Source organism: Centrocercus urophasianus, unplaced genomic scaffold, assembly GCF_019232065.1.
Source record: "Centrocercus urophasianus isolate 14NV4802_14NV808 unplaced genomic scaffold, USGS_Curo_1.0 seq_14, whole genome shotgun sequence".
NCBI classification, from domain to species: domain Eukaryota; kingdom Metazoa; phylum Chordata; class Aves; order Galliformes; family Phasianidae; genus Centrocercus; species Centrocercus urophasianus.
Genome location: NW_024884586.1, coordinates 42,893,841 through 42,921,070, shown reverse-complemented (window position 1 = coordinate 42,921,070; position 27,230 = coordinate 42,893,841). Strand labels below are relative to the sequence as shown.

The window sequence follows — 27,230 nt, the reverse complement described above, 5'->3', positions numbered from 1 at the left end:
CAGTCTTTCCTTCTGGTGAAGGCAAAAGTGTTTTGCTAGAAACCTCTGAAAAGGTATATAGCAACCATAGATAACTGTCAAGTAGATCTCACTTCTCATCAGTCTTACTTAGTTCAGCATCCAATAGCCAGCAGGGAGCAGACAAGACACCCACTGGAAAGGGAGAAGGCAGACATCATCTTCGCAAAGCCCTTTTCATCTTCAGATCACAGTATAATCCTTTCATAATTTAAGGGGCAACTTCCTCAGTGGAACAAATGCCCCAGGGCAGACCTCAGTGACTTCCTGGCACAGTTTATGTACAGTCTCTGCTGCTTTAATTAGCAGAAGCCCCGTAACTGCTGTGATGGATCCTAGTCCTTGGATCTAGGGGAAAACTGGTGGTCAGCTTAATACTATCACCACAAACAACTGCAGAAGATAGGCATATAACGATTCTTATTCTTGATCCTAGAGTCAGAAAGCTAAAAAGGAATAAGCACAAAATCAAAAATAGCTCCTTTCATCTGCCTCCTCAGGTTTAGTTACTGTACGAACAGCAGCCCTTTAATCAAGAGAGCCCTGCTTGTTCACGAGAAGAACTGTAGCTCAACAAACCTTTCAAGCACTAGTTCTGCCATCTGGCAACAGCACTGAGACCTGCTCCCAGACATACACACACAGAGCTGATAATTGCCCTCACGTGGAATTCCAAGGCACTGCAATTGTTCTGGCATTCAAACCTCCATGAGCTCCAGATGTGAATTTTGTGTCTTTATCAGAAAAAGGTACTACAAATCGCCAGAGATTTCTGCCACCCCCACCTCCAGAATACTTTTCATTTAGCTCTCAGCAGTTATTCATCATCTTCTACAGCACCAGCAGCAAACAAGAATATCGTGTAGGCCTGCAGATAAGCATCGTGAATTCATAGCAAGGAAGAAAGTGTCACATTTCTGCTGCTTTCCCTGCATCCATGGATTCGACACACTGAGCAGCTGCCCAGTGGGGAACAAAGTTCTTTTCAGGATTGCTTTATAGGCTTTTCTTTTTTCCAATGCTCAAATTCATTTCAAAGCATAATGAAAAGGTCACAGACATAACCTCTGTACTGAAAGTGGTACCTTCATATTCTTTAAGCTGTATGTTTAAGAGGAAAAAGAAGAATTTGAAGAGACTTACATTTTGCTTCAGAGAGATTCTGATTAGGCGACCAGACCAGCATGCCGAGGTTCTCTCTCTCCTGACTTCGTCTGGCAAGTTTGGCTTCAGAGAAAACAGATAAAAACCACGTTATAGAGAAAGTCATTTCAGATGCAAAATGGATACTAAAGTAACTTACCACACATCTGCAGCTTTTAATCAAGCTATGAAACCCATCTGTAGAGTCAAAAACCCCATCTTCCCATTCAGACCTGAGGCTTTTCCTTGGTTTTTTGTTTTGTTTTGTTTTTGTTTTTTTGTTTGTTTTTTTTTTTTGTTTGTTTCTTTCTTTCCAAAGCATCACTCCCTATATAACATGACAGATAGCACAAACTCACTCTTTCAAGCACTGCACTAAGCAGCATACATTAGATCTAAATTAAAAGTTAATTAAGGTTTCTCTTCCAGCATACTTGATTGTTTTTCTTCCAGCCATTGCTAAATGAAAAGGGAGGAGCAGTGCTCAGGCTGCAGGCCCCAAGCCTGGTCACGTCACTTAGATGAACACTTCAGGGTACGTACACATGAACCTCCCAGATTTCACTTTTGAGAACCTCCTCTCTATCCCAAAAGGCCTCAAATCCCTCCATCCCCACATCAGAGTGTCTCAAATCAGCCCTTTTACTCAGCCAGTTCAGAGAAACGCTGTGCATCACACCTGTGAGAACCAGCCTGGCATTAGCCAACTTGGCACCGGCTGAGAGCGAGAGCACCAAAAGCAAAGAACCACAGCTGCACGTACTTAGGAAGAGAGCAACCTCAAGGTAAAGGTTAAGTTTCAACAGCATGTTCTCATGAAGCTACTGTTCTTGGGTGCTGAGCAATCAGAAGAAGAGGAGGAGAGAAGGAAACTTGCCCTGTGAGTCAGTAGCACAGTCAGCTCAGCCAGCCGCCCCGGCCCAGAGCAACCTGCAGCTCACATTAGGTGCCCGCAGCACTCCTGCCACTGCAGAGCTCCACGTAACGCTGCAGCCTTATGCAACATTTCAACACAGCGCTATTTTCTCTGCACCACCATTTTGTGATACATGGAAAGACAACAGGTCAGAAAACTAGTGACACAGAAGATGTAGTGCCAGGGCCCTGACATCTCATCGCGCAACAAAATCAGAGCACTATCTGCTCCTTCATCTCCAATGCACCAGCAGCAGCTCCTGGCCACTCAACAGGTCAGAAGGTTCAGCAGTTACAGTACCATGAATGCTCATGGTCTGATCGCTGTTAGAACCACAAAACTGTTTGAGTTGGAAGGGAGCCTTACAGGCCATCCAGCCCAACTCCCTGCAGTGAGCAGGGACACCCACAGCTCCATCAGGTACTCAGAGCCCCATCCAGCCCGACCCTGGCTGTCTCCAGGGATGGAGCACCCACCACATCTCTTGGCAACAGAGAGGTTCTTAACACCAAATCTGCTCAGCTAAGAACACACAGGGTTAGATGACAAGATACTTCAACATCAAGTTTAAAGCAAATATAACAAGTATTGGAGAAGGGAAGACCAGTAAATACTAACAAGGAACTAAAATTTTACTTTTAATTATCCAGACATCAGCCTACCTTATTTCCTAAGCCCTGCCAGAAAACAAAGTTTATTTTCACCACCATTTTCTCAGTTTTCGTAGCAAGCCTGGCAGTAGATACAGAACTTCTATATCACTTTTTTTTCTTTTATACCTTTTTTTTTAATCCAAGGATAGCAACTGCACACACAACATATTTTGTACACAGTCTGTGTTCTTTACGATCTATACTAGGCAGAAAATCAGTAGTGAGAAATGCAAAAACAGCCTCTGGTAGAGAATGCATCCAAATAGAACACAAAAGGTGTCTGAATTTAAAACTACATAGCTTAAACTTTACAAAAAGTCTTGCAACTTTTAGGATTAAATTTTATTTTCTCTTCCATATCAAGTCTAGGTCAGGAATGTAAAGAAAAAGACAACCTTAAACCTCTGCTTCATTAAATTCTGCTCCTCACTCTCCCTACTCCACAATCTGTCCTGCTATTTAGTTCAGTGAAGGGTTTGAAACGTGGAGAAAGAAAGCAAGCTTTCTCCTCACTTTGTATCACACTGAAAAGCACTTTCACATCCCCTAAAAATACCTACAGAAACCAATAGGATCTCCAGAAGTTAAACCCTTCCAGTGTCAGTCCCAGTTCAGCTCCTCACACCAGCAACCCACCGCCGGAGTTGCAGGAACCCCCGAAAATTACAGAATATCCTGAGCTGGAAGGGATCCATGGGATCAAGTCCAAGAGGGAACAGTCTGCAGCTCTCACGAGCCCCTCCTGAGAGGGACACAGCACAAGGAGCACAAACATGAGGGAATTCCTTTCCCCATCTCTTCACCTGCACAAAGGGTGAATTCAAACACTCTACACTTTAGTGGCAAAACTGAAAAGCTAAATGAATGTGATCCGTTACATACTTTACATAAAAACAGTCACTTAAGAAGACAAGGTTTATATTTTTTTAGGGTAACAATTTAGGGTCACTTTGCTTGTTTACGCAAGTGCAGTTATAGCAGGACAACCTGCTTTTCAGGAAACTACACTGGCAGACAAGGCCACCTGACATTTCAGTTAATCTTGCTCTTTCATCCATACTACTCACCTTAGAGACCAAGGCATGAGGCCTGTTCTAAGCAGCCCCTCCTTAGCTTTGATCCAGGGCCAAACTTCACAGGGGATGCAAGTTCTCACTGCCTTCACCAAGCAGAGATGGGCAGCCCAGCTCCTCTGATCAGGCACAAGATCATTGCTCTTTTCCATAGCCACCCCCATCCCGCTTCCCCAGAACATACCCTGCCCTATATCCTCCGGGGCACAGACAACTCTTTGATGGACTGCACAAAGAAGTGAAAGACCGACAAATCCAGGTTAAAACTCTTTATGCGAAGAAAAGGTTATTTTTAAAGTCAGTCCTATTTACAGATCTGGTTGACTGCACAAGCCCACAAACAATTCACCCAGTACAAGGGGAAAAAAAATGAGGCATGACATGCTATCCATAAGCCAACATTATCCTAAAAGCAGCAGTGTTTTTTTTTGTTTTTGAGCTGGGAGGACACATCTCAGCAACATGCAGCTGACCACAGTGCATTTGCAAAGCAGAGCCAACACTGCTGTTTGAGTTACCATTCCTCTGCTTGTAGGCTGACAAGCCCCAGCAACAGTTCTTCTCGAGCTTTTGGAAACCTGTTGCAATGATTTCCACAAAGAAAGGAGGGGGAAAAAAAACCAAACAAAACAACTACAAAAAAAAAAAAACCAAAAAAGAAAAACAGAAACCACAAGAGGGAGGTTTCATTCAGCAGCATCAGTCGGACTCCAAGAGGCATTAGATTGATTTAAAACAAAATATGTCTTGCCTCTGAGTCTTTTTAAAGCATCTTTCCCCTGCTGTGAAGGTTGCTGCAAGAGACAGCTTTGCTCATAAGCATCTGCCTGCTCAATTTGCACTCACATACAGACACGTCAGCCCCACTCTGCCACTGCCACCCACACAGTTTAAAGCCTCAGAGGTAAGTCTAGCTCAGACCCCACATGAGAGATCCCAGCTCAGAAAACAGGAAGAAAACAAAAAGGAAAGTGAGGTCAACACAGAAAGGATTCTTAAAGCTCTCCCTTCCTCCTCAAGCAATGCACTGCTGCATTCATTCCAAGGAGGAAGCAGAGCTTCTGCCCTGCCAGGACCTTCTGAAGAAACAGAGCAGAAATGCAGAGCTTGCAAGTTCCTTCCAAGGAACTTACAGTCACTGAGTCCTAAACACCCTTGCAAATTCCACTATACATGTATCAACTCATCCCTGGGGTCTGGAACTGCTTCTCAGACCAAGGAGCACAGCCTCCAGTCCCTGAGCAACACCCATAACCTCACCAGCAGCCTGACATACATGTATGCACGTATCGTAACGGGCTTCCTGCATATGTTGTAACTTCTTATTTTCTCCATGCAAGCTTAAGCTGTGTTAGTGCTAAAATTAAAACTGCATGAACAAGCTGAGTGCTGAACATGCTGCTCAGTTTGTCATCATGAATACACCTGTGTTGGCATGAAACCACAGATCTGTGTTGGGAAGAGCAAAGTAAGAGCAAGGACACACATGTATGCCCTGCAGGCTCCTCAGCCACCATGCTCCATATGCACAAACTCTGCCAACACAGCAGTACCACAAGCAAGAAGGGTGATTCTCTCCCAGCCTGTGTCAGGGAGGTCAAGATTTCTTTTAAGGAGGGAAATGGAGGGGTTCTCAAACAGAAACTACTAAAAAGGCCACTGCTAAAGTGCTGAGCAGTGTCAAAGGTGCAAAGTCTCCCCTGCAGGTCACAGTGTCTTCCTCAGGTGGTTGGAAATAGACAATGACCTCTGTGGTTCCTTCCAACCTAACCAATTCTGTGGTTCTATGACTGATCCCAACCCCTTCCCAGTCTGAGCCATAGAGCAGCTGCAGTCATCAGCCCAGAAAGAAAGCTGTAGAATACCACTCCTCATCCCAGCCAGACGTCCGTTCAGTGGGGTGAGCCAAGAACCTTGGAGCACCTCAGTCAGAAGGCCAAAGGGTGAAAGCAGCATCTCACAGCAAGAGCCCATCCAACACCTCGGTGCTATTGTAGGAAGAGGGGCCCTGCCCTGCCAGCATCACCCTACTCTCCTCACACATGCTTGCCTCCTCCTTTCGATCTGAACCAAGCAGCTTTGTTAAAACTAACCTGGCAAAATAAAAAACAAACAGAGTTCTCCCTGAGTTATTAAACCAAATCAGTTGGCTGTGAGATCAAACAGCACAGTGGGTGCACAGGGAGCAGCAGACTCATGTGGGGGGCTCTGCCTTCATGCAGAACTTCATCCCACTGCCATTAGCCATAGCAGGAGCCTCTCCGGGCAGAAACAAACCAGGGAACAGGCAGAAGTTCTCCCTCCGGCGCAGCACAGCTTTGTGCTGCCTGAAGGACTGCGTGCGCAATCCCCACAGGAACAGACGGCAGGCAGGACACCTGGAGCCCCAGCCAGCCCAGTGCTGCGCAGTTCTAGCCTGATACATCCCACTTCATTTTTCTTCTCCCAGCTAGAAGCATAATGTGCCAGAATAAACTCAGAGGGAGCCAAGGCTCCTCAGGAAGCCACCCACCACCATCACCTATCTTCTGCTTCTGCATGAAGAAGCAGTGCCAGCTCACACCTGGGTTTCTGCAGTTGAGAGAGCTGCTCCATCTTGCAGCTCTGCCCAAGGATGCTGCATTCTCCCACCGTGGCTGCGTCATTCAAGAGCACGCTCTACTGGTTCTGGCACCTTTCCTGACTCTTCAGAGGTATGATCATAGCCTCCTGCAGATGCCAAGACACACTGCTCTCACCTCCACCCTGCCCAAGTCAGGATGAAGCTGCAAGGGAGGATTCCCAGCCCTCACCCCTCCCTCTGTAACCCTTCCAGCAGTCTGTAGTGGGTTGGGTTTTTTTTTTTTTTCCTTCTGCTGCCTGCATAAGGCATTTCAGAGCTATGGGAGCCCTGTGTTTCAAAGGAGAAAAAATACACTGCAAAACATCACTACCAGAGCATTGCAACACAGGCCACAAAGAGGGGGCATCTGCTGCTACTGAATTCCTCTGTTAGCTAAGACAGCAAAAGGTAACACAGAGAAAGCACAGCCAGGTGCTTGATACAGATACACGCTGTTCCATCTTTCTTGGCAGGAAAGAAAGAGCAAATCAACACAGCTTATAAAAAACGAAACAAAACAAAACCAACACTTTCCATAAAACAGGGAATTCTTCAGGTACTGACTGATCTTTTGTCAGGCATCAGTTAAGAAAAGGTATCCAGATCTAAACAACATATTTCATTAAGTTATTGAAGTTTACACCAAGACTGAAATCCCAAAGGTACAGGACAGCAGAATACCCACCTGCAAAGGCTCCTGCATTACTAATAGCACTTTGTTTCCTCCTCCCTCCCAGTAAGTGGCATTAATTCACCATTAAATCAAATACTGCAAGTTTTTAAAAGGTCTAAGAAGCACCCTCTTACTTTTAAAATGTAACCCTTGACATCATCCATGAAACAAAAACTGCACAGTATACGGAGGTGAACGTATGCTTTCATTATTTGGGGGAAATGCTGGAGCTGATACAGAGTAACTTAGTAGCTGAATGCTGTTCAAAGAGATTTTGGACTAGGTCTAAATGTATTTACTTCTAGTGAAGCGAGACTAAACAAGTGCTTCCATTCCCAAATTCTGTTCTTTCTTTATTGATGCTGATCTTATATTTACTGCATAGAGTAAAACCCCTGTTTACAGCACTCATGAAGCAAAATAAGACAAAGGAGACACAGCTCCCATAGTTTGAAAAGCCATTTTCCACTGGGTCACTGATATTGCCTGGGCTCATAGCATCACACTCATAAGCGCACAACATTTACAGCAAAGAAATATTGATGGGGCACAAGAGAATTCAAGCAAAATTAAGAGCTGGGAGAAAAGCCATCCCCACCTTCCTTCCCTGCGGCTAGCATTGGTGTCTGAAGCAACAGCTCGACGCCACGTGGAGAACTCTGCTGCCCGGCTCCTTCCTCCTGCACGTGACTTTCCAGCTCAGCACACAGTGCTGCAATCCCCTTCCCTCTGCCTTCTGAGAACTGCCTGGCTTCAGCAGCCCATGCCTCCTAGCAATGCTATATTTGTACATGCTACAACACAGCTTCACGTGTAGCAGAATTTTCTAAACGGGAATCCTGCAACTTAAGGAAGGGTTTTAATTAAGAAGTTATAAATTAAGCAGCAGTTACCTCTTCCTATACTTGACTACACCCGACTGGCACTGCAATCTATATGCAAATAAAGTTCTGAGGACATTTCTGTATCTGCCTGGGGAGACAAAGGCCACATTTGGGCTTAGGAACAGAGCCATGGCACTGCACATGCAGACTGAAGGGCCTATTCCTTCGGTGTAACTGTGCTGCAAAACCCACAGTATCTCACACCTCACAACAGTGTAAAAAAAATATATATATATATACACTGCTTTAAAAAAAAAAAAAAAAAAAATCACCCCGTTAAAGATTAATCATCCAGCAATGATTACAAAGGTCACTCTGTAGCGATAAAAAATTATCATCATTAGAAAGGTTGGAAGAGAAAAAAAGAAACTATATTGCTGTACACATTTTTTTTTTCCTCTCTTTTTTTTTTTTTTTTTCTCTCCAAGTAACCAAGTTCAAGCACTCAGTCTGTGCTTCACATCTTAGGATTTAAGAAAGAAAAAAAAAAAAAAGAGCTTAAAAAGAGCTTAAGCACATATCTGGCCCAAGCTGCCTCGCTAGTTTATATGCCAGCAATAAAGCAGAAGCTGCAAGCCTGCGTTGTGCCCGCAGCCCAGGCCAGGCTGAACAAAGCCGAGCAGATGTTGAGGCCTCGCCTTCACATTTTTCCTGAATAACATGAGTCCACTCATTCTTTCCTGCAAGCAGGTGGCACCAATGTGCAGCCAGAGATGAAGTCTGAATAACTATACAAGCAAACAGCCCTTCACCATATACTTCAAGAGTGCAAAATTATTTTTCTATATGCATGCAATTCCAATCCAGGCATTGCCATGAGTTCTGCATACACAAGCCCTGCAACCCTTGGAGGAGCAGGAAATCTATTAGCATAACATCAGAAGTATGGATACACCCCCCCACACGCAGCACTGAGAATCACACCTCTGCTAATCATGGCAGGCTTTTGTCTAGACACGGCCGGGTTTGGTACAGAGAGGGAAAGGGGCAGAGTTTCTTTAAAGAAAGCGTTGAACTATTAAATTAAGAGGAGAAAACGCATGTTTGGATGAGATTTTACCAGAGATCTCACAAGCCTTTTGGAAAACGTAGATTTGCAACGTTGATTTTTTTTTATTTTTTTTTTTTATTATTATTATTATTATTATTATTATTATTATCATCAGAAGGAGGAGGGCTGGTAGCTGTATGTAATGCAGTCCTGAGCAAGAACCAGAGAAATGCTCATGTACATCAGGCTGCAGCTCCTGCAGGTTCCCTGCCCCTCTGCAGCATGCTGCCCCACAGTATTCACCCAGAGCACCAAGCCTGCCAGGAGCAGGTAAATGCACACATACTGGTGAGCCACAGCCCCAGTGAGACAACTGCTGCTGGTTTCTGTTCAGTCTCCCTGAACGCTGACCTGACAAGAGGATTCCTTCCTTCCCTCCTCCACGCTATTTCCCTTCCACTTTCATTTCAGTGACCACGCCATGCCTACGTGCATGCAAGAAAGATCTGAATACAGAAACCTACACTGAAAGAATTATAAAAAGAAACAATCCTTGCACGATTCTCTCAAGTGCCAGTTTTACAACGCTGACAAATATTTAGGTGCTGCCAAACCTATTGAAAGCCAAACTGACAAGAAAGCAAATCTAAGGCAAACATCTTCCTTTCTCCACCATAGATCGTCATTCTGTTGCCTCCTCTTTTCCTTGGCAATCAGAGACTCCTACACACAGCTCTGCACCCACTCGGCCTCCCATTTCTCTGTGCAGCCAGCCCCCAGCTCTTCCCACCCACTACCCAGCTCCTCCGCCATGCTCCCCCACCCCACCAAGAAGAGCTGCTCAGATTATTCACTGACAGCACTTAGGGATAACGTATGAGAGCAGGGCAAGAGCAGAGACTTCCTGAGCCTGGCACTGCGTCTGCATCACTGGATTTAATGGCTTTTCATGGAAGGAGGAAAAAAAAAAAGTCCATCAAATTGTCTAATTCTTTTTGAACCCATTTATAATTTTGGCATCTACAACATCCTGTGGTAGAGTGCTACAATTTAATTATATGTTTACTGTCTGAAGAAGAACAAAGAAACCCATGCACACACTCCCTTCTCAGCTCTGAAGCTGCCACCCAGACATTTCATTTGGTGGCCCCATTTCCTGGCTCATGAGAAGCAGAAGTAACTGTGCCCTGCTCACCTCCTCCTTGTCTCATACTGTGTCACAGACCCTCTACCACACTCTTCTCGCTCATTTGCTTTCCAGGCAGGACAGCCTGGGTGTTGCTTCTCTCTGGCACTGAGAAGGAGAACCATTTCTGCACTTTATCTTGTTATCTCACAGCTCTGAGAAGCATGTATGCACGAGGGAGGGATGAAAATGGGGCACAACCAGAACTGCACACACTGTTCGAGAAGAGGGCACACCACGGATTTATAAAACACGCCATAATTAGGTTCTGTTTTGTTCTCTGATGCTTTCATAACAGCTTTTAACAATACACTTGCCTTTTCACCATTACCATTGAGTTGATGAAAAAACCACTATGACTCCCAAGATCTCTATCTAGAAATGCAGCAGCTAATTTAGAGACCACTATTGTATACGTAGCTGCTTCTCACTCATCCTCTTCCCCCCCCCCCCCACCCCATCTAAATACTGTTTAGCACTAAACAACAAGTTTTACCTATCATTTTTATTGCCATGCTGTCACAAGACTGAACAAGTTGCCCATTCTCCCCTCCACAAGTAAATATCCACAGTACCCCAGCCACTCCCTCCTTTTTCATATACCGTCTTTACATACTGATGAAGGGACAATTCAGCTGTTAATAGTGAAAATAAGAAATGAGAGGAAAAAAAAAAAAGTGTCATCTCAAATGGAGAGTACAGAAGTGCTGCTTTTTCCAGAGTGAGAAGTGCACAGTGGCTGCTCTATAACAGGTTGTGGGACAATTCTGGCTTCCCTGGGCTTCCCAACCACCTCGCAGATGGCCTAACAGGAGGAGCAAAGAGCCCAGAGGTTTACCTGAGCCTGTGGGTTCCCCATCCCCTCCCCATTGAAGGCAGGGATTCAGACCACTGATAGAAGCATGCCCCACCTGCCAGATTCAGCCACCCTTCCCCATTCCCCAGCACTTTTTGGGAATAAACCAGGGCAGAGGTGAACAGGATTTTTGTCCATGCTTAGAAAAGACACACTCACAACCTCAGCTTCAGAAAGCCCTGAAATTCCTTATTCAAAAACCAGGCCCAGCTTCCCTGTAAAGCTTCAAACTTCACAGCACACACAAGTATTTGCAACCCAATCAAGCACCATTTTACTCAGCTTTCCCACATGCTAAGGACCAGCTGGACAGTTTATCGCCCAATGCAAGCAAGTCAGAGCCATGTTAGCAAAGAGATTACTTTTTGATGCTTTCAGCAACACCCCTTCCCCTCCCACCCATCCAAAGTTCACACTACAGCATCCTCTTGAGATAGCTCACACTGATTAGTGAAAGTAACAAGTGCCTAGAAAGCAGCATTATAAAACGCAGATTCTTGCCTAACTCAAAGTACTACTGACCACTGCGTGGGGAGGACAAGAAGCAGTGCAGCCATCCCAAAGGACCCTGGCCGGGCTGGCCAACTCTGCTCTACCACACCTAATGCCGCCAATTCTACCTCCAGCTGGTTCTCCATGGGTTACATGAGTGCCTCGGCTGACAGCGGCAGAGACTGCAGCCTCTGAAAGAAGGCCCCAACTTGCTATACTGATGCAGCTATCTCCAGGAAGACACCTGTCCTCAGGCCAAGACGAGCGTAAGAGCAGCTTATATATCAAATCCCACCCCACAATCTGAGTCACGCACCAACACGGCGTGCAACTGCAGTCACCAGGCTGCAAGCATGCCCAGTTTAACCCACACAAATCCGACTTCTAAACATCTGTGACAGCTACATATCCTCCTCTCACCCCCTTTCACGACGGTCTCCCAGGTCCTTATCCTCACAACACCCCTGCCGTCATACCGGAGCCTTTATCAGCATACGAACAGCTGAGCCAGGCATGCAGAAGCTGAGCCAGGTTTCCTAGGACCTGCATTAGAGCCCTCTCTATGGGTCATCCTTCCTCATCATCCTACTCTCAGAAATGCCAAAATCAAATAGGAGCCCATAAATAACACATTCAGTATTTCAAATCAGATTGTAAAGCCTCAATCTGCTCCCGGTTCTCCTTGGAAATGACTGCTGTATTCATTAGCTCGCAGGCTCCCCAAGGCACAGGCAGCACTTCTCCTGCTGCCTGCACACCTCGCTGGGTGCTAGAAGGATAAATATCCAAAAACGCAAGGTTGGATTTAACGTGTCCTTAAAATGCAGGCAGCTCCTGAAAGCCACTAGATCACAATTTTCCTACGGATTTCACAAGTCAGGCGGTTTTTTCCCTCATTTTTGCCAAACTTGGAGAAGTAGTAAGTACTATATTTAAATGCAGCTAGGAAACATGACAGATCTTATAACTTTGTCTCTAACATTCACCTTTCACTAGATGACTTTCCGACACAAGTCTGCTGGATTCTCTTCTCCTCCCCCAGCCTCCAAAAGACTCTCAGAACAAGTTTGTCTTGCACCTGCATTAATAACTTCAGAGCATGATAACTTCTTCACTGCTCCTTGCACACACTCTCCACTGAGTTCTGCCCACACTCCCACTTCATGTTGAAGCATAAGCAATCCTAAAGAGTGCCAGGGACCCATGGCTGGGGGAGAGGAGATGTTGGCAATGGGCAGCAGCAGGAGCACTGGTGGACAGAGGAGCAAATAGGGTCACAACCCTGAAAGGATGCTGGATTTTCCTGAATTGCCTTCGCTTTGGGATTACAAGTGCTACTTCAGCAGTGCCAGCATTTGCATACCACAGCATATTTGCAAAGAAATCAATTAGGACATGTTCAAGAAGGTGAGCACAAAGAGTCCCATAGCATTCAGAGCACTCTGCGCTGCTTCAGGGAAAAGCAAAGCAGTGAAAATGTACCCACACATGCACACTTGAGGCATGGTCCCCTTCCCCATTCCCTTTCACAGAAAGAAGTTCATGCACACACAGCCTTTGACATGCAGTAACCACGTGGCAAGCACTGGAGCAGCACTCACACACAGAGCAGAAGGGAAAAAAGCAGTGTGCCAGGGGAAGGGGGATAGGAAGACCAAGCGCTGCTTTGCAGCCATGACTGCATGGCAGGGAGCACCGAGGGGACAGAGGGGGTGAGGCAGATAAGGAGAAAGCAGCCAAGTGCCAGCCTGGCAATGCAGATAAACGCAGCCAAGCCCTGCTGCTGGAAGGAGGAGAGTGCGGTTTGGTGGGAAGCCGAGGGTGGAACCTGGTCCGGTGCCCCGGGAGTGAAGGAGGAGCAGCTGCCCAGTAGAGCAGGAGAAGGAGCCTGCAGCACACCTACCTGTCCCACAGCACGTCTCTGGCACCACGTGCTGCAGTGCAGCCCTTACACACATGCTGATATACAGCCACAAAATTAACTTAATTTTACTGTGTTCAGGGCCATTACTCTCTCCAATCTGAGGACTAAAATCCCATTCAGGACTTAAATGCATCTTTATTGAGGCTGAAAATTCCACAGTTTTCTCGAGTTTTCAAAAAATTCCTTTTAGATTTAATTCACGCTCAGAGCAAAAGAATCCCTCTCCTTCTTTCCAAAACCCATCATGTTAGCCAGAGCATCTCTGCCTATGCAAGAGCCAAGAGGTCTCGTTTTCCTTTCCCACAAATTACATAATGGAAAAATGCAGTGGCCAGCCTCCAGCAGCTGTTTGATAGGAATACAGCTGTGTCTCTTCATACATCAATTAGGTTGTTCCACACTGTATTGGACAAATTGAAAACTGTTAAGCTTGTTGTCTTTACCCCGTGACCACTGGATAACTCCCTATAAGCGACAAGCAGCTCTCCACAGGGCACCACAGTGAGCTCTAACTGCTTTGGGAAGCATTCTGCAGTTCTCTCCACACCAAACCCTGTGCTACCACCCTGACCACCGGAGCACTTTCCCCACACCATCACCTTCTCAGCATCGGTGACCCATGCAGATTTTATTGTTTTGCCTTCTTAGCGCCAAACTTCAGCTCACCCAGCTTGCAGAGAAGTGCTTAACAGGGTGTTAGACATATCCATGCAGAAGGGGAAAAAAAAAAAAAAAAAAAAAGAAGGAAAAAAAAGAGCAGCAACAAGAACAGGGCAACGAGGGAAACAAAACACACAGGGACAGAAAGAGGACAGAGAGCCTCAGGGGAGGGACAGTATTTAGAAAAGCAGAGTTATTAGAGACTGAGGAGCTAAACCCTGCTAGGTTTCTGGGGCCTTCAGGGGAATAAAAAAAAAAAAAAAAAAAAAAAAAAAAAAAAGATCTGCACAGAGCTCCCTGGAGAACAGAACAGCCTCATGGGTAAAGATGTGGGCTGGAGCAGAGAAAAGCTGTGACACCCTGGCACCAGACAGGAAAGCTGGCTGTCGAAGAACACAGGGCACGGCAGGCCAGGGAGCATGCAGTGTTCCCCTGCAGAGAGGGGCTTCACCAAGAGGACCCTCATCAGAAACGCAGGGCTCTCTTTGTTTCCACTCTGGCCTGCACCATTCCATAGCACTAGAGTGAAAGAAAGTCCTGCATTTGCAGAAAGATGCTTTTCCCTGACATCTGGATTTCACATGTCTCTTGCTTTATGAGAAGTATGTAGTCTATCCTTCAGTGCAACAAGAGAGGGGCTGTGAAACAGGGACCAGCCACCACCACTCTTAGTGCAGCTGAGCCAACTTGCAACCAAGACCTGAGCTGTAGCCACCTTTTGCACACAGTACATCAAACTGCCAGGCTCCTGACTTCGTGGGGCCTTATATTTTCCCTCAAATGATCACAGAGAAAGGAAGACAGAAGCTTCTTTTCTTAAAAAACTTTACAAATCTGCTCTCTCACTGTGGTGTTCCACATCCACTACCAGCTGTCCCATGCTTGCTCAACAAGATGATCCCATTGCACCTGATGCTGGTCCTGAATCAGAGGCACCAGCTTACATGCAAGAAAGTTTAGATGCTAGTTGGTCTAACTAGCACTAGTTTTGGTCTTAACTTGCAAACAAAATCCTCTCCAAAAGCCCTCATTTTCCCTTCACCATAAGAGGCAACATATGAACAAGTTCATCCAAAGACATCAGTCCAACAGCAGTTCTAGGGTGAGGACCAGAGCCCCAACATATTCCCCCCTCAACTTCAGCACCTCACAGCATCACAGACTGGCTGAGGTAGGCAGGGACCTCTGGGTCCGTCTGCTCCAACCCCCTCAAGCAGGGACACACAGGACCACGTCCAGATGGCTCTTGAAGACCTCCAAGGAGGAGACTCCACTCTCTCCAGCCCCCTGGGCAGCCTGTGCCACTGCTCCATCACCCACACAGCACTGCCTGATGGTCAGACAGGACTTTCTATGGTTCAGTTTGGGCCCACTGCTTCTGGTCCTCTCATTAGGCACCATTCAGAAGAGCCTGGATCCATCCTCTCTGGTCCCTCCCTTCAGGTATTTATAGGCATTGATGAAATCCCCCTGAGGATCTCCTCCTTATGTAATAACCAGTCAGTATGTAGAAGAATCACATGAGACTAGCACAGATGCTGGGAGAGCAGGTTTTAAATTATTCCTCACAAGAAGGCACAATAATTTAAGCAACATCATATAAGATGTGTACTGTATTTGAGAATCCTTGCACCCTTGACTATAGCAATGCACCAAGAACACAGCACTCCCTCTTCACAGCATGTTTAAATATCAGTGCTATCTCCAGTAGAGAACTCTGCAGCAATTTCTAGGAAAGGTGACACCAGAGCACCGCAGTTTCTACACCTCCTGTTCACTGCCCTTGGATAGTTCTTTGCCTGCAGTCAGAAGGGCTGGAAGACTTGTTCCCATTCAACACCAGCAATGTAACCTCCCCTCCCCCACTTCCCAGTCAAGATCAAAGCTCTTCTGAAGATCCCACCCAAGCAGTCTATGTGGGAACAGAGTAACCACCCTTTCTCTTCCAATCCTCGCTTAGCTGAGGGTGATGCTGTTGGAAAGATAAAGCCTTCACACACAGCTTCTAGGCTGCCTCTCCATTCCTGAAACAGGTCACGTGCCAGCAGGCTGAGCTTGTGCCCTGCAGTAACACTCCACATAACACAAGGGCACCATGCCTTTGCTGTACTGCACCACCTGCAAGGAGGAATTTCCCCTGTAGGAGGAGAAGAGAGACAGACAGGGAATGTTGTACTGGGCTATGGTATATAGAGACAAAATGTAAGCATTTTTCTCCTACAGCCTTCTCCTGAAGGAAGAATGCTGCAGAGCTATCCCCCCCACAAGCTGTATGCATATGCATCAGAGTCACCCAGACCACTACAGTGCCATGTCAGAGCCTCTTTAGGTGGTCACCTGTGCTCTCTCATCGGGTTTAGGATTGTTCACATCAACCTCCATACTGTGAACCTTCCTAAACTGAGGCTGCAAGTCAGATGTGAAGGTCAAGGATGCGCTATTAACACTGCTAAGAAAGCAGATTTTTGAGATCCCTCCCGTTGTTCCTACAGAACCATCAGTTTTGGGCACTAAAAACCATAACATAAGGGATTGTTTATTTTAAATAGAAGCAGCAATCATCATCCCCAAGTTCACAATTTAGCTATACCAGCAGTCTCCTCCTACATAAGCTTGGCTCTTTTGTACAGATCTCCCTTGTAACCACAAAACTCTACCACTTCTATCATTGCTCAAAAATATGGGGAGTTTCCTTTGTTCTTCCCTTTTCTTTGTCATGGTGTTATTGTACATGGCCTTGAAATCACCATTCTCAACAATGCCTTGCCTCTAAAAACACTTGTGAAGCAGAAAGGCAACTGTCCCAGACATCCAAATCGTTGGCAGTGTGGGACACAGAGGACAAAGGGAAAGGTGTATGCCATACCCTGTGTTCTCACAGGTTGGAAACCATCTGTCCTGGTACACTACAGCATAAACATCACTCTTGATCACTCAATGCATCACCCAGAGGCAGCATTCTTTGAAATTTTGAGATATACAGGGAAAATGAGTTTGTTTTTTTTTTTTTTCTTTCTACCCGCTCTTTCCCAGAATTTTTTCTAAGAAATCAGCTGCAAGAACATGAACTTCATTTACTAGCCTGGGAATTAGAAACACGTCATGCATAACTGAGTTAGCACATCAATTTTCATCAGATATGCTTTCAAATAAAACTCTTCAAGGCAAGGTACATTTGTTGCTATTCTGAAGTGAGACCAGCACATCACAGCACAGTAAGGTAACAAGCGTATTTGTTGCCAGTTGGTATCTCTCTAAATTGAGACAAAGCAGGGAGGAAAAGCATCAGAAATAGAAAGTATCCATATTGTTAACTCAAACAGAAAGTTATATATACTCCCCGCTCTGAACCAGTACATAAAGACCTAAGGCAAGGGTAAAGAAACAAGTGCAGTATCCCAGTCTAAATAAAAATATCTTTTGCTGTAACATGGTAACTGCAAGGACTAAAGGAAAGTCCAATCACAACTCACCAATAACATTTCACATACTGGTTTGGTTTTTTTTTTTAATTGTTGTTTTCAACAAAGCAAACATTGTAACTAATTAATTACAAGAAATCCTCTGAACAACTTGGGTGCAGCAGTGATCTCCTTTTAAAGCTTTTTCACCTCTAACCCTTTCTGATTTTTCCATGCTGTACTTGGGGAGAAGAAAGTGGATTTTGAGCACAAATTACTTACTCTTCCTCTGTTATCAAGTTCTCACATTTAGTACATTACATCCATGACCTTTCCACAGAGACTAAATGTTGTCTCATGTACTGCATCTTTCCCTACAGAACTATCTGGCCCTCTTGGAACACCATGCTATGTTGATGAACTGATGAACCAGTCAAAGGTATCATCCACTTGGCTTTTAGTCTCTGTGCCAGCTCTGACTTCAAGCCCACAATTTACAAGACATCCATAAATACACTTAAGAGTAATTCATTTGGAAAGGACCCACAAAGATCATCAAGTCCAACTGCCCAATCGCTTAAGAACTAACTAGTAGTTAAGGCACATTACTGAGGGCATTGTCCAAATGTCTCCTGAATGCTGACAGCCACAGGGCATCAGGTACCTCACCAGGAATCTTATGCCAGTGTCTCACCACTCTTACAAGAAAGATATTTTTCCTAACATCCAGTCTGACCTTCCCTTGTTACAGCTTTGTGCCGTTCCCATCCTGCCGTTCCAGGAGCAGAGCATAGAATCTCTATGCTTCCCCTCCTCAGGGAGCTATATGGAAGTACAAAATCACAAAATCATTAAGGTTGGAAAAGACCTCTAAGACCACCTAGTCCAATCCCAGCCTATCCCTACCATGCCCACTGATCATGTCCCTCAGTGCCATATCTCCACATTTCTAAAACATCTCCAGAGACAGTTGACTCCATCACCTCCCTCAGCAGTGAGGCTGCCTCTCAGCCTCCTCTTCCCCAGCCTGGATAGCCCAATGCCTTTGGCCTTTCCTCACAGGTCATTGCCTTCCAGCCCTGTCATCAGCTTAGGTGCCCTCCCGTGCAGGCTTTCAATAACCTTAACAACCTTTTTATAGTGTGGAGCCCAGAAATGCACTTCATGTTCAAGGTGAGGTTGCCCTAACACTAAATATAGCAGGAAAATCACCTCTTTATTTATTAAAATGAAGAGAGTGAACTATTTTCTTCCTGTAGACCTTAAAGATCTGTCCCTCAGAATGGGAATCCCTGCATTTCATTACTGATTTATGAAGACCTTACCTTTATACAGCCAGGAGCTGTAAAGGAGACCCATGTCTTCTCTTGAGCACATTACAACAGAAGCTTAGACCGTCTGCTATAAAGCATATGCACTGCAGTTCTGAAGAATAAGCTGTATGAAAATGGATTTATTTCCAACTACCACTGAAAGTGATTGAGGACAAGAAATAAAAGGACTTGAGATACTCCACAGAACCATTCACGGAAGCGCTATACATGGCACAGGGATGCACTGTAGGGAATCAGGCTTTGCTCCCCGGGCAGAACCATCTTCCTTTGTGCCTTGATTTTCCTCCAGCCTTCAAACTTGCAATAATACTCAGCACTTTGCAGACACACACGCACAGTGCCAGAAAGTCTGAACAAGATCACCAGCACAGCATACCAGGCTCCACGGCAGAAAACACTGCCACATGCATGCAGGACAGGCACCAACAGTCCTTGGGAGCATATTCACCACAGTGCACTCCAAGTTGAGAAGCAAATCAAAGGGAAGTGTCAACCTCCTGGAGATAACCGTGGCAATAGAATTCCATTTAACACAACTCTCTCTCAGTATTAACAGCTCGCCAAGACAAGATCACCACACTTGCCTGTGGAGGAGGTTAAAAAAAAAAAAGAAGTTCTGCAGCAGGGCAGCTTTGCAGTCACACCCTTAATTATTTCATAATTTATCCAGTACAGACACCAACAGCAAATGCAACTTGTCCATCCAGTTCCAGTGCAGGTGGGAGCAGACACCGGTGTCAGGCCAGTTACCTGGGCAGGTTGTACAGGACTCCTGCTTCACATCAGCCATTCCAGTGACCTAGATATCAGAGGTCTCCCTAAAATGGTTCCTGGCCTGAGGGGACAGAAACTTTTTACTCCAACGGCACCATGAAAGGTGACCTTAGCTTCACAGCCTCAAATTGGTACATGAGATACCTTGCCTACCTAGGAAAGGTTACAGCTTCACAAACAACATTTGAGATCTCATAAAATCCCTTCCTAAACAGGAGACTCCAAAGGAAGGAGAATAAAGGATGGGGGAAAAGCAAGCCATCCACAACTGGCTGGAGATTTTCCACAACAGTTACACAGCCATAAGTAGAGCAGATTAGATTTACACCTTAGCTCAGCTCACACAGGAAAAGCTTTTCAGCAAAGAACAAGTCAGAACCCTACGCCTCTGCAGATCTGTTGCCAGAGTTATGCTACACACCTTAAACTTTACTTAAAACAACGTTGCAAGAGAATGATACCTTCATATCTGACCTATAGAGGGAGTATATATGTGAGTTCCTCACATTCTCACATCCAGAGGTTTCATTGCAGAGTACAGTATGCCCACCTATAGCTGCTACTCCAAGCAGGAAGTCATGACATAATCCAAATCTCTGTACAGGTGTTGAAAATGAGAGCAAACGGAGCAGTTTTACTCAGTGGAAAAAGCAGTCAGACCACATTTCACATCCACTCTTGTGGTGGAAGGAGGCTTCTGTGGTCATACTGGTACCACTGAGTCAACAGAGCCGCAGAAACAAAATCCTGTGTCCCTCCGGTGTACTCCTCCTCAAAGGCTGCTGGACTAAGCCTCCCCTTCCTTCAGTCAAGTAAGACAGACAGCAACCTTTGGGCTGAGTCCAAGGATGCTCCGACACTGTGCTATTTCTTCAAATATGGCACCTTTGTACGGAATACTGCCAAAACACTACAGAGATTCAAGGCAGGGCCAACTCCACTCTCCCTCAAATACCTCTACAATGACCCTTGATAGGCTACTGTGTGTCACAAGGCAGTCTAAACACCTAGCTCAGGACAACTGGAGCCACTAAAAGGAATTCTAATGTGGCCAGTAGAATGTTGGATTAAAAAAAAAAAAAAAAAAAAAAAATCAGACCGAACCACCCGGTTGTTTACAGCACTGCAGACTTCCTGTTTTGATGCAAGTCAGCAAGATCTTCTGGAAAACCCAGGAAGAAAATGCAGTAGTTAAGGAGTGTAAGTTAGTTAGCAAAGCTAATGATCTATCACTGCTAAACCACAGAACACAAAAAACTGTACCTCCGCCTATCCTTTCCAGCAATAAGTACACCGAAGACTAATGCACAGGAAAATGAAGGAAGCAGAAGCAAGCAACTACCAACAGAACAGTTCTGAATACAAGTTTCGTCCCTCCATTTCCTATCCTTCTTTTGTGCACCACAGCAGTGTATTTATTACAGCCAGGTAGTGTGAACAGGACAGCAGAGCCTTTATGAAACAGGCTGGCAGAAGTGAGCCTGAGAAGTTCAGAGCAGCAAGTCTTACCCCATCACCAGGTGAGCCACCTGCAAATGATTGCTAAAGACAGCTATTAGAAAAAAAAAAAAAAAACTTCACAAACGAAAATGAAATATTTTGTATCTTATTCTCCTTTATTCGTATAAAAGCTCCAAGACCAGTTAGAAAGCACTTTTTAATGCATCATTATGTTCTAATCAAGTCTCTTGCAAATCTATAATTTTGGAGGATCGCAGGTGATATTATTAAACAATACTGTGAGTTAAATCTCACAGCTACATAAAAAAAAAACCACTTAAACAATACTGTGTGTTAAATCTCACAGCTACATAAAAAAAAACACTACAGGGAGATGGGAAAAACACTATCACGCCACAATCTGGGAGAGTAAGCAGAAAGGTGCAGGCCCAGCCTAGTTCTCTGACCCTGGGGATCTTGTTCCACTGACCTCACCGGGCTTTGGCTCATGGCACTGATGCTCTGAAGTTCATGGATTTACTTCATAGCAGTCAAGTACAAAACCATCCCCAGAGCATTCCCACTGTATTTCCTGCTACACTGGCAGAGCTGTGTTTTGTACTACTATAGCAAACCATCTCCCAGCAAGTTTTGACAGTAGAAAGGTGGGTTTTCCCAGCCAGATAAGGGATTTCTTCCTGACAGCAGCCAACCTACACCTACACCTCAATGCTGAGCAAACAGCCAATGCAGAAATTCCGAATTTATTTTTAACTGATTGATAAAGCCAAGTAGTGGAAACAGCTCTGCAGACTAGCAGCAGTACCATGCTGCAAGCCCTCAAGCAGAGCCAGTCACAATGTGACTAATGACAGACCTCAAGGACTGCTCTCACAACTCCAGGAACATCACTTTCTGCTCCGCTACGTGCAGAACTACAGCCACAACATGGTGCTGCACACCCCTATCTTCCATATCTCTAAGCCAGTTTCTGAGAAAGATCACTCGCTGAAAAGCATAAAGAAGAGCACTGTAGTCAATTATTATATATCTAGGTGGTAGCCAGTGGTGAGTGGAGTCCCGAAGGGGTCTGTTTTAGGACCAGTGCTCTTGAACATCTTTATCAATGACCTAGACAGTGGGACTGAGTGCACCCTCAACAAGTTTAAGAATGACACCAAGCTGAGTGCTACAGTTGACATGGAAAGAAGGAAAGGACGCCATCCAGATGGACAAGTTTGAAAAGTGGGCCCATGAGAACCTAACAAAGTTCAGCAAGGTCAAGTGCCACACTGGCTCACGGCAATCACAGATTTCCCCAAGTCCTTTTCAGTAGGGCAGTTCTTCTCCCAGTCTGTGTATGCCCCATCCTTGGAGGTACTCAAGGCCAGGATGGATAGGGCCCTGGGCAGCCTGAGCTGGTAGGAAGATTCCTTGTCCATAGCAAGGGGAGGGTGCAATTGGATAACAGCAAAGGTCCGATCCAACCACAGGTATTCTATGATTCAGTGCTGAAAAGACAAGCTGCAAGCAGCCAGCCTCCCAGTCTGTGCCTGGGGACCCCTTTGCACACAACACCAAGCAAGGGCCAAGCCAGCAGCATGCATTTCAGGCTTAGTCCACCAATTTGTTTACATTGTGACCATTTAGCAGCAAGTTTACAGGAAAAAGTAGCGCGGATTTTTTGTTGCCAGACATGACAGCTGGATGATTTCTATTAGTGTGATAGATATACCCTGCAAAAAGTCATACGATAACCAAGGCACTGCTACAGACCAATTCCTCTGAGACACAAGATATTCTGTATAGCTAGCAATATACCTTAATGAACCATTTCCAAGACACTCGTGTGCACACTAAGAAGCAGGCTGCCGAGCCAGTGCTGGTTTTATTCTTCTCTCAGCGCACCTTTCGCACAGTGTGATGCTTAGGACAATGGTTGCTCAACTGCTAGATCCAGCAGAAACCTCACTGCTGCTCTGATCTTCTGCCCTCCTCTCTGCTCACCAGTACGCTCGCCTAACATACGTGCCAAGCTACAGCAGCAAGGTGCACTTGGTCATAGCCTTGGACCCAATCCTGCTTATCCATATCGTGATAGCATCTGGTAAAGCAGGTCATCAGTAGGCCTTGAACCACAGGATGGCCTCTTTGCATTATGTCTCTGTATCAGAGTTGCCAAGGATTTTATTCCCTTCAGGGTACCCTGAGGCACCATCGTAACTGAGTGCAGGATAATCCCACTATCCAACTGACAGTGATTTTCAGAGATGACAGCTGACACTCTTTAAGACCTATTTTACCCTCTCCTTTCCAAGGGCTGGCTGAACATAAGCTCTGTTAAGATTCCCAAATAACAGGTACATACCTTACGTGGAATGGCTGAAGGAACCAGTGCCACACACTGCCATTACCAAGGGCTTCCACAGGATGCTGCAGGAACTCAGCACCCTCTGGCTACCTTACACACGGTGATAACAAATGTTGCGGTGTCTCCACAGACCAGCTGTGCTCTCAACTCTTAGTAGGGGATAGTGACAGAATTGTCATTTAATACAGATTTGGAATTTGTTCCCTGTTTTACACCATCACAGGGAAAAATTAGCTTAGCTCAGAGGCATGAGACAGAGGTGTGAGTGATACAGAGGGTGTTGTTTAGGCAGGCAGCTAAAGAAGAGTCCAGGAGAAGCGAACACACTCCTGTTAGCATCACTTCTGCTTCTTTAGCAGAGATGAGGGCTCAGTGCCGGAAATTTGGGGCTCCAGGCACATGCTTGAATCCAGTATGCCAGAACACACTGCCTCAAGAGTTTTCTTATTTTCTCAGACATTCTGTGTTCCCCTTTGGTATTTTCAGAGGACAAGCTTTCAGATTCTCAGAAACCCTCTGGTGAAGCAGTCACAGAAAGAAGTGTGGAAGAGAAACTGCCAAGTCACATCCTCCAAACCCTCTGCTTAAGGTGGAAGAAGGTTTCTCTTCCAACAAGCTCCAGCACTATAGTTGCTCCACCATGCCAGGCTTCCCCTGCAGAAGCAATATTCTAGAAGCACAGGACAAAGTAAAAGCAGGGTGGAAGGTTTTATCATCGTGTGGTCCCAGGAGCAGCTTCTCTTACAGGAGCAAGCACAAGAGGCAGCAATATCAACCAGGAGTCCAGGTAACCTGAAGAAACATGTTCTTATACAGGCAGGGATGGACAGCCTAGGAAGCCTTCCAGGCCCTCATCACTCCACTAAGAGCAGAGGGACAGGATTAAACTTCGAGAGAAGTCAGTGCTATTCACAATGCATAGTACTGGTCCGGCAAAAGAGTTTAATTTCAACACACGTTTATTTGCCTTGTATCCCTCTTTCTTCTAAGCAGGCTGTAAGAGAAGGTGCAAATCTAGCTCCTGCCTTCCCTGCTAAGGAGATCTCTCTCCCCCTTCCCCACAGGCAGCTCCATGCAATGGCTAGACAAGCCCAGCACCTGCTTTGCAATAAAGCACACTGTCTCTACCAGGAATTCACAGTGGAATAGTTAATGCACCTTAGTTATCCTGCCATAAGAAATGCTTTTGACTTTTGCAGGATAGATTACAGTGGAAAATTTCTCCCTGTTCACAATATGAATTAATCCACTGTGGTCAGATCAGACTTCAGATACATCAACAAGACAGACCACAAACACTGGCATCTCCTCTCCCTTATCTTAGTTGCCACCAAATTATATGGGGGATTCCAGTCCTGCTTTGTAAAACATTGTCTGGTTTATTCTGAAATGCTTTAGCCTGCTTCTCCACTCCACCCACATGCTGAACAACAGTTAGCTTCAACGGAAAATGGAAAACTAAAAGGTTCAACTTTCTGCCCAAGGTCACTCTGGAAGTCAAGTAATGAGCTTCCTATGGTGGAACACCTGTCACAGTCTATGCCAAGTGGAAATGATTCTCAGATGTCAACATTTTAGGTGACTTTGCTTAATGAAGCCAAGCCCTTTTTTGAGTTTTCTTCTCCCTCCCCCCCCTTATCTTCAGATGTCAGTGCTCCTCGCTGTGGGGCAAAGTAACCTAATCCAAGCTTACCTGCCCTTGTTAAAAAGAGCCTTGATATTTCCTCGTTTTAAAAAATAAATTAAAAAAAAATCAAGTGGAGAATGGTTTTCAGAACAAGAAGGGGGAATAAGGAGAGGAAAATATCACTATATCTGCATACCAAGCTGAAACAATCTCAACTAGTTTCTCATTCACCTAAGCCCAACCTAGACTGCATAAGCATTAAGAGGGGTGACCCAGCTGGGGGTTAACAGAAAAAGATCCACAAGAACTCAATTAAGAGTCAGCTATGGAGAAGACACATGCAGAGCAGAGGTGTTCATTGCTCATCTTAGTATCTGGATTAACTGTGTACTAAAGACTTGCCCTAACTACGATTAGTGGCTACTTTCCCCATTGCACATGAGCATCCCGTGATTCCCTATGAGGAGAGAGGTACCAAGAGCCATGAACTCTGAAGAGAATCCATTTTCTCTAATCCCAACACAAGTTTATAATTCTACAGTCCAAAGCCTCAAACAACCGAAAAAGGGAAAGCAAATTATTTTTCTCCCCTCAGTGTCCCATCTTCTCCCTTTATTACATTTCTAAGCACTGGAAGGAAACGATCAACCAGCTTCACAAACCACCTCGTGGTCAAACAAGCCCCCAAGCCCTTCAGACACTGGCATGAAATCCCAATGTCCTACGTGTTTTTTCCCCTATGGTTGCCAATTAGACAACCACACAGAACAGCCATTTCTGGTGAGCTGGCAGCTTCCCCCATCCAGCTCTTTTCAGGGTCTGTCCACAGTCATTATTTCATCCCCTTGCTTGCTTCACTAACTCCCTAGCTCAGCTTGGCTACAGCCAAAAATTTACTTTATGCTATTCAGAAGCTCTATTCCTACCACCTCCAAAGTTTACTGGCACTTCTGATTCACTCAGTTGTGGTTACATGAAGACGGCTCACTGCAATGCAAGCTAAATAGCCACTTGAACACCTGCTTTGACAAGATCTTTGTCACCCTAGTTGTTTGACACGGACACATCTGTGAAATAACAGAGCATAACAGTACTGTGATCCAAGTAGGACAGGGATCTTGTGCCTAACAATGCCAGCATAAAGTGCCTACTCTTAAAGAAGAGTGCCCTGGTTATGCCTAGCCAAATCAAGCATCAGCATAACCACCTGTTGCTGAAAGAACACCAAGGAGCAGAGGAGGCTCATGCAATGAATGCACCACACTAGCGTGGCACATGAGTGATGGCTGTGTTGCTCATTTTTCAGAGCAGGAGGTTGAGTCATTGCATGGAGTAAGGCACCGGAACTGGCATGACCCAGGTGATCACTTTAGGCAGGCCCCATTCCAGCCTCACAGAGCTCCAGGAATACAGGTACTATTTCCACCCCTGAAAGAGATACTGTGTTCTGTGCAGCTCAGGCATAAAGCAGCAGCTGTAGCATACAGACAGGCAAAGGAGTCTGGTGAAAGAAGATGTTGGAGGTGGAAAGAGAAAGAATCATAGGGACCCTTTGAGGGAGGGAAGATTTAGGTTGGATGTTAGGGGGAAGTTCTTTACAAGGAGAGTGGTTAGGCCCTGGAACGGGCTGCCCAGGGAGGTTGTGGATGCCCTGTCCTTGGACGTGTTCAAGGCCAGGTTGGACGGGGTCCTGGGCAACCTGATCTGAATGTGTGTGTTTGGTGGCCCTGATAGGCAGGGGGGTTGGAACTACATGATCCTTGAGGTCCCTTCCAACCCGGGTGATTCTGTGATTCTGCGATTTAAGCCAAACAAATGTTTAGGTAAGAAGCTGTAGGACTAAAGTACATAAAGATAGAAGAATAAGACCTGTATTACCCACCTGAAGTGACAAGATTGGAGGAGATCCATTCAAAGGTGAATTCAGACACCTGACCCTGCAGAGCATATGCCTTGCATCTCTGCTTAGCCAAGCAAATGTGCCAAGGGCCAGCCTGCACGGTGCTCCCTGCTCAGCTCTCCCTGCAGCTGGCTGCCATGTGCTCTGCAGAGCCAGCAGCCATTTGGCTCCCTCACGGCCTGCTGAAGCACAAGGAACTACACAAAAGGTCCCTGCACCCCAGTGGAGATACAAAGGAACACTGCCTGGCTTCAGAACAACAGAGGAATGCACGCTGCCAGGACAGCTGAACTGCTCACGTGCAACCTCCTG

General features: G+C 45.6%; 1 protein-coding gene across 1 annotated transcript in view; it reads right to left on the bottom strand.

Moving 5' to 3' along the window:
* RCOR1 (REST corepressor 1) overlaps positions 1-27,230 on the bottom strand; it is an 82,915-nt gene that overhangs the window by 41,493 nt on the left and 14,192 nt on the right. The window contains exon 3 of the mRNA XM_042813745.1: positions 1,162-1,245. Within this exon, the coding sequence (XP_042669679.1) occupies positions 1,162-1,245 (84 nt within the window). The remainder of the gene's footprint in view (positions 1-1,161; positions 1,246-27,230) is intronic.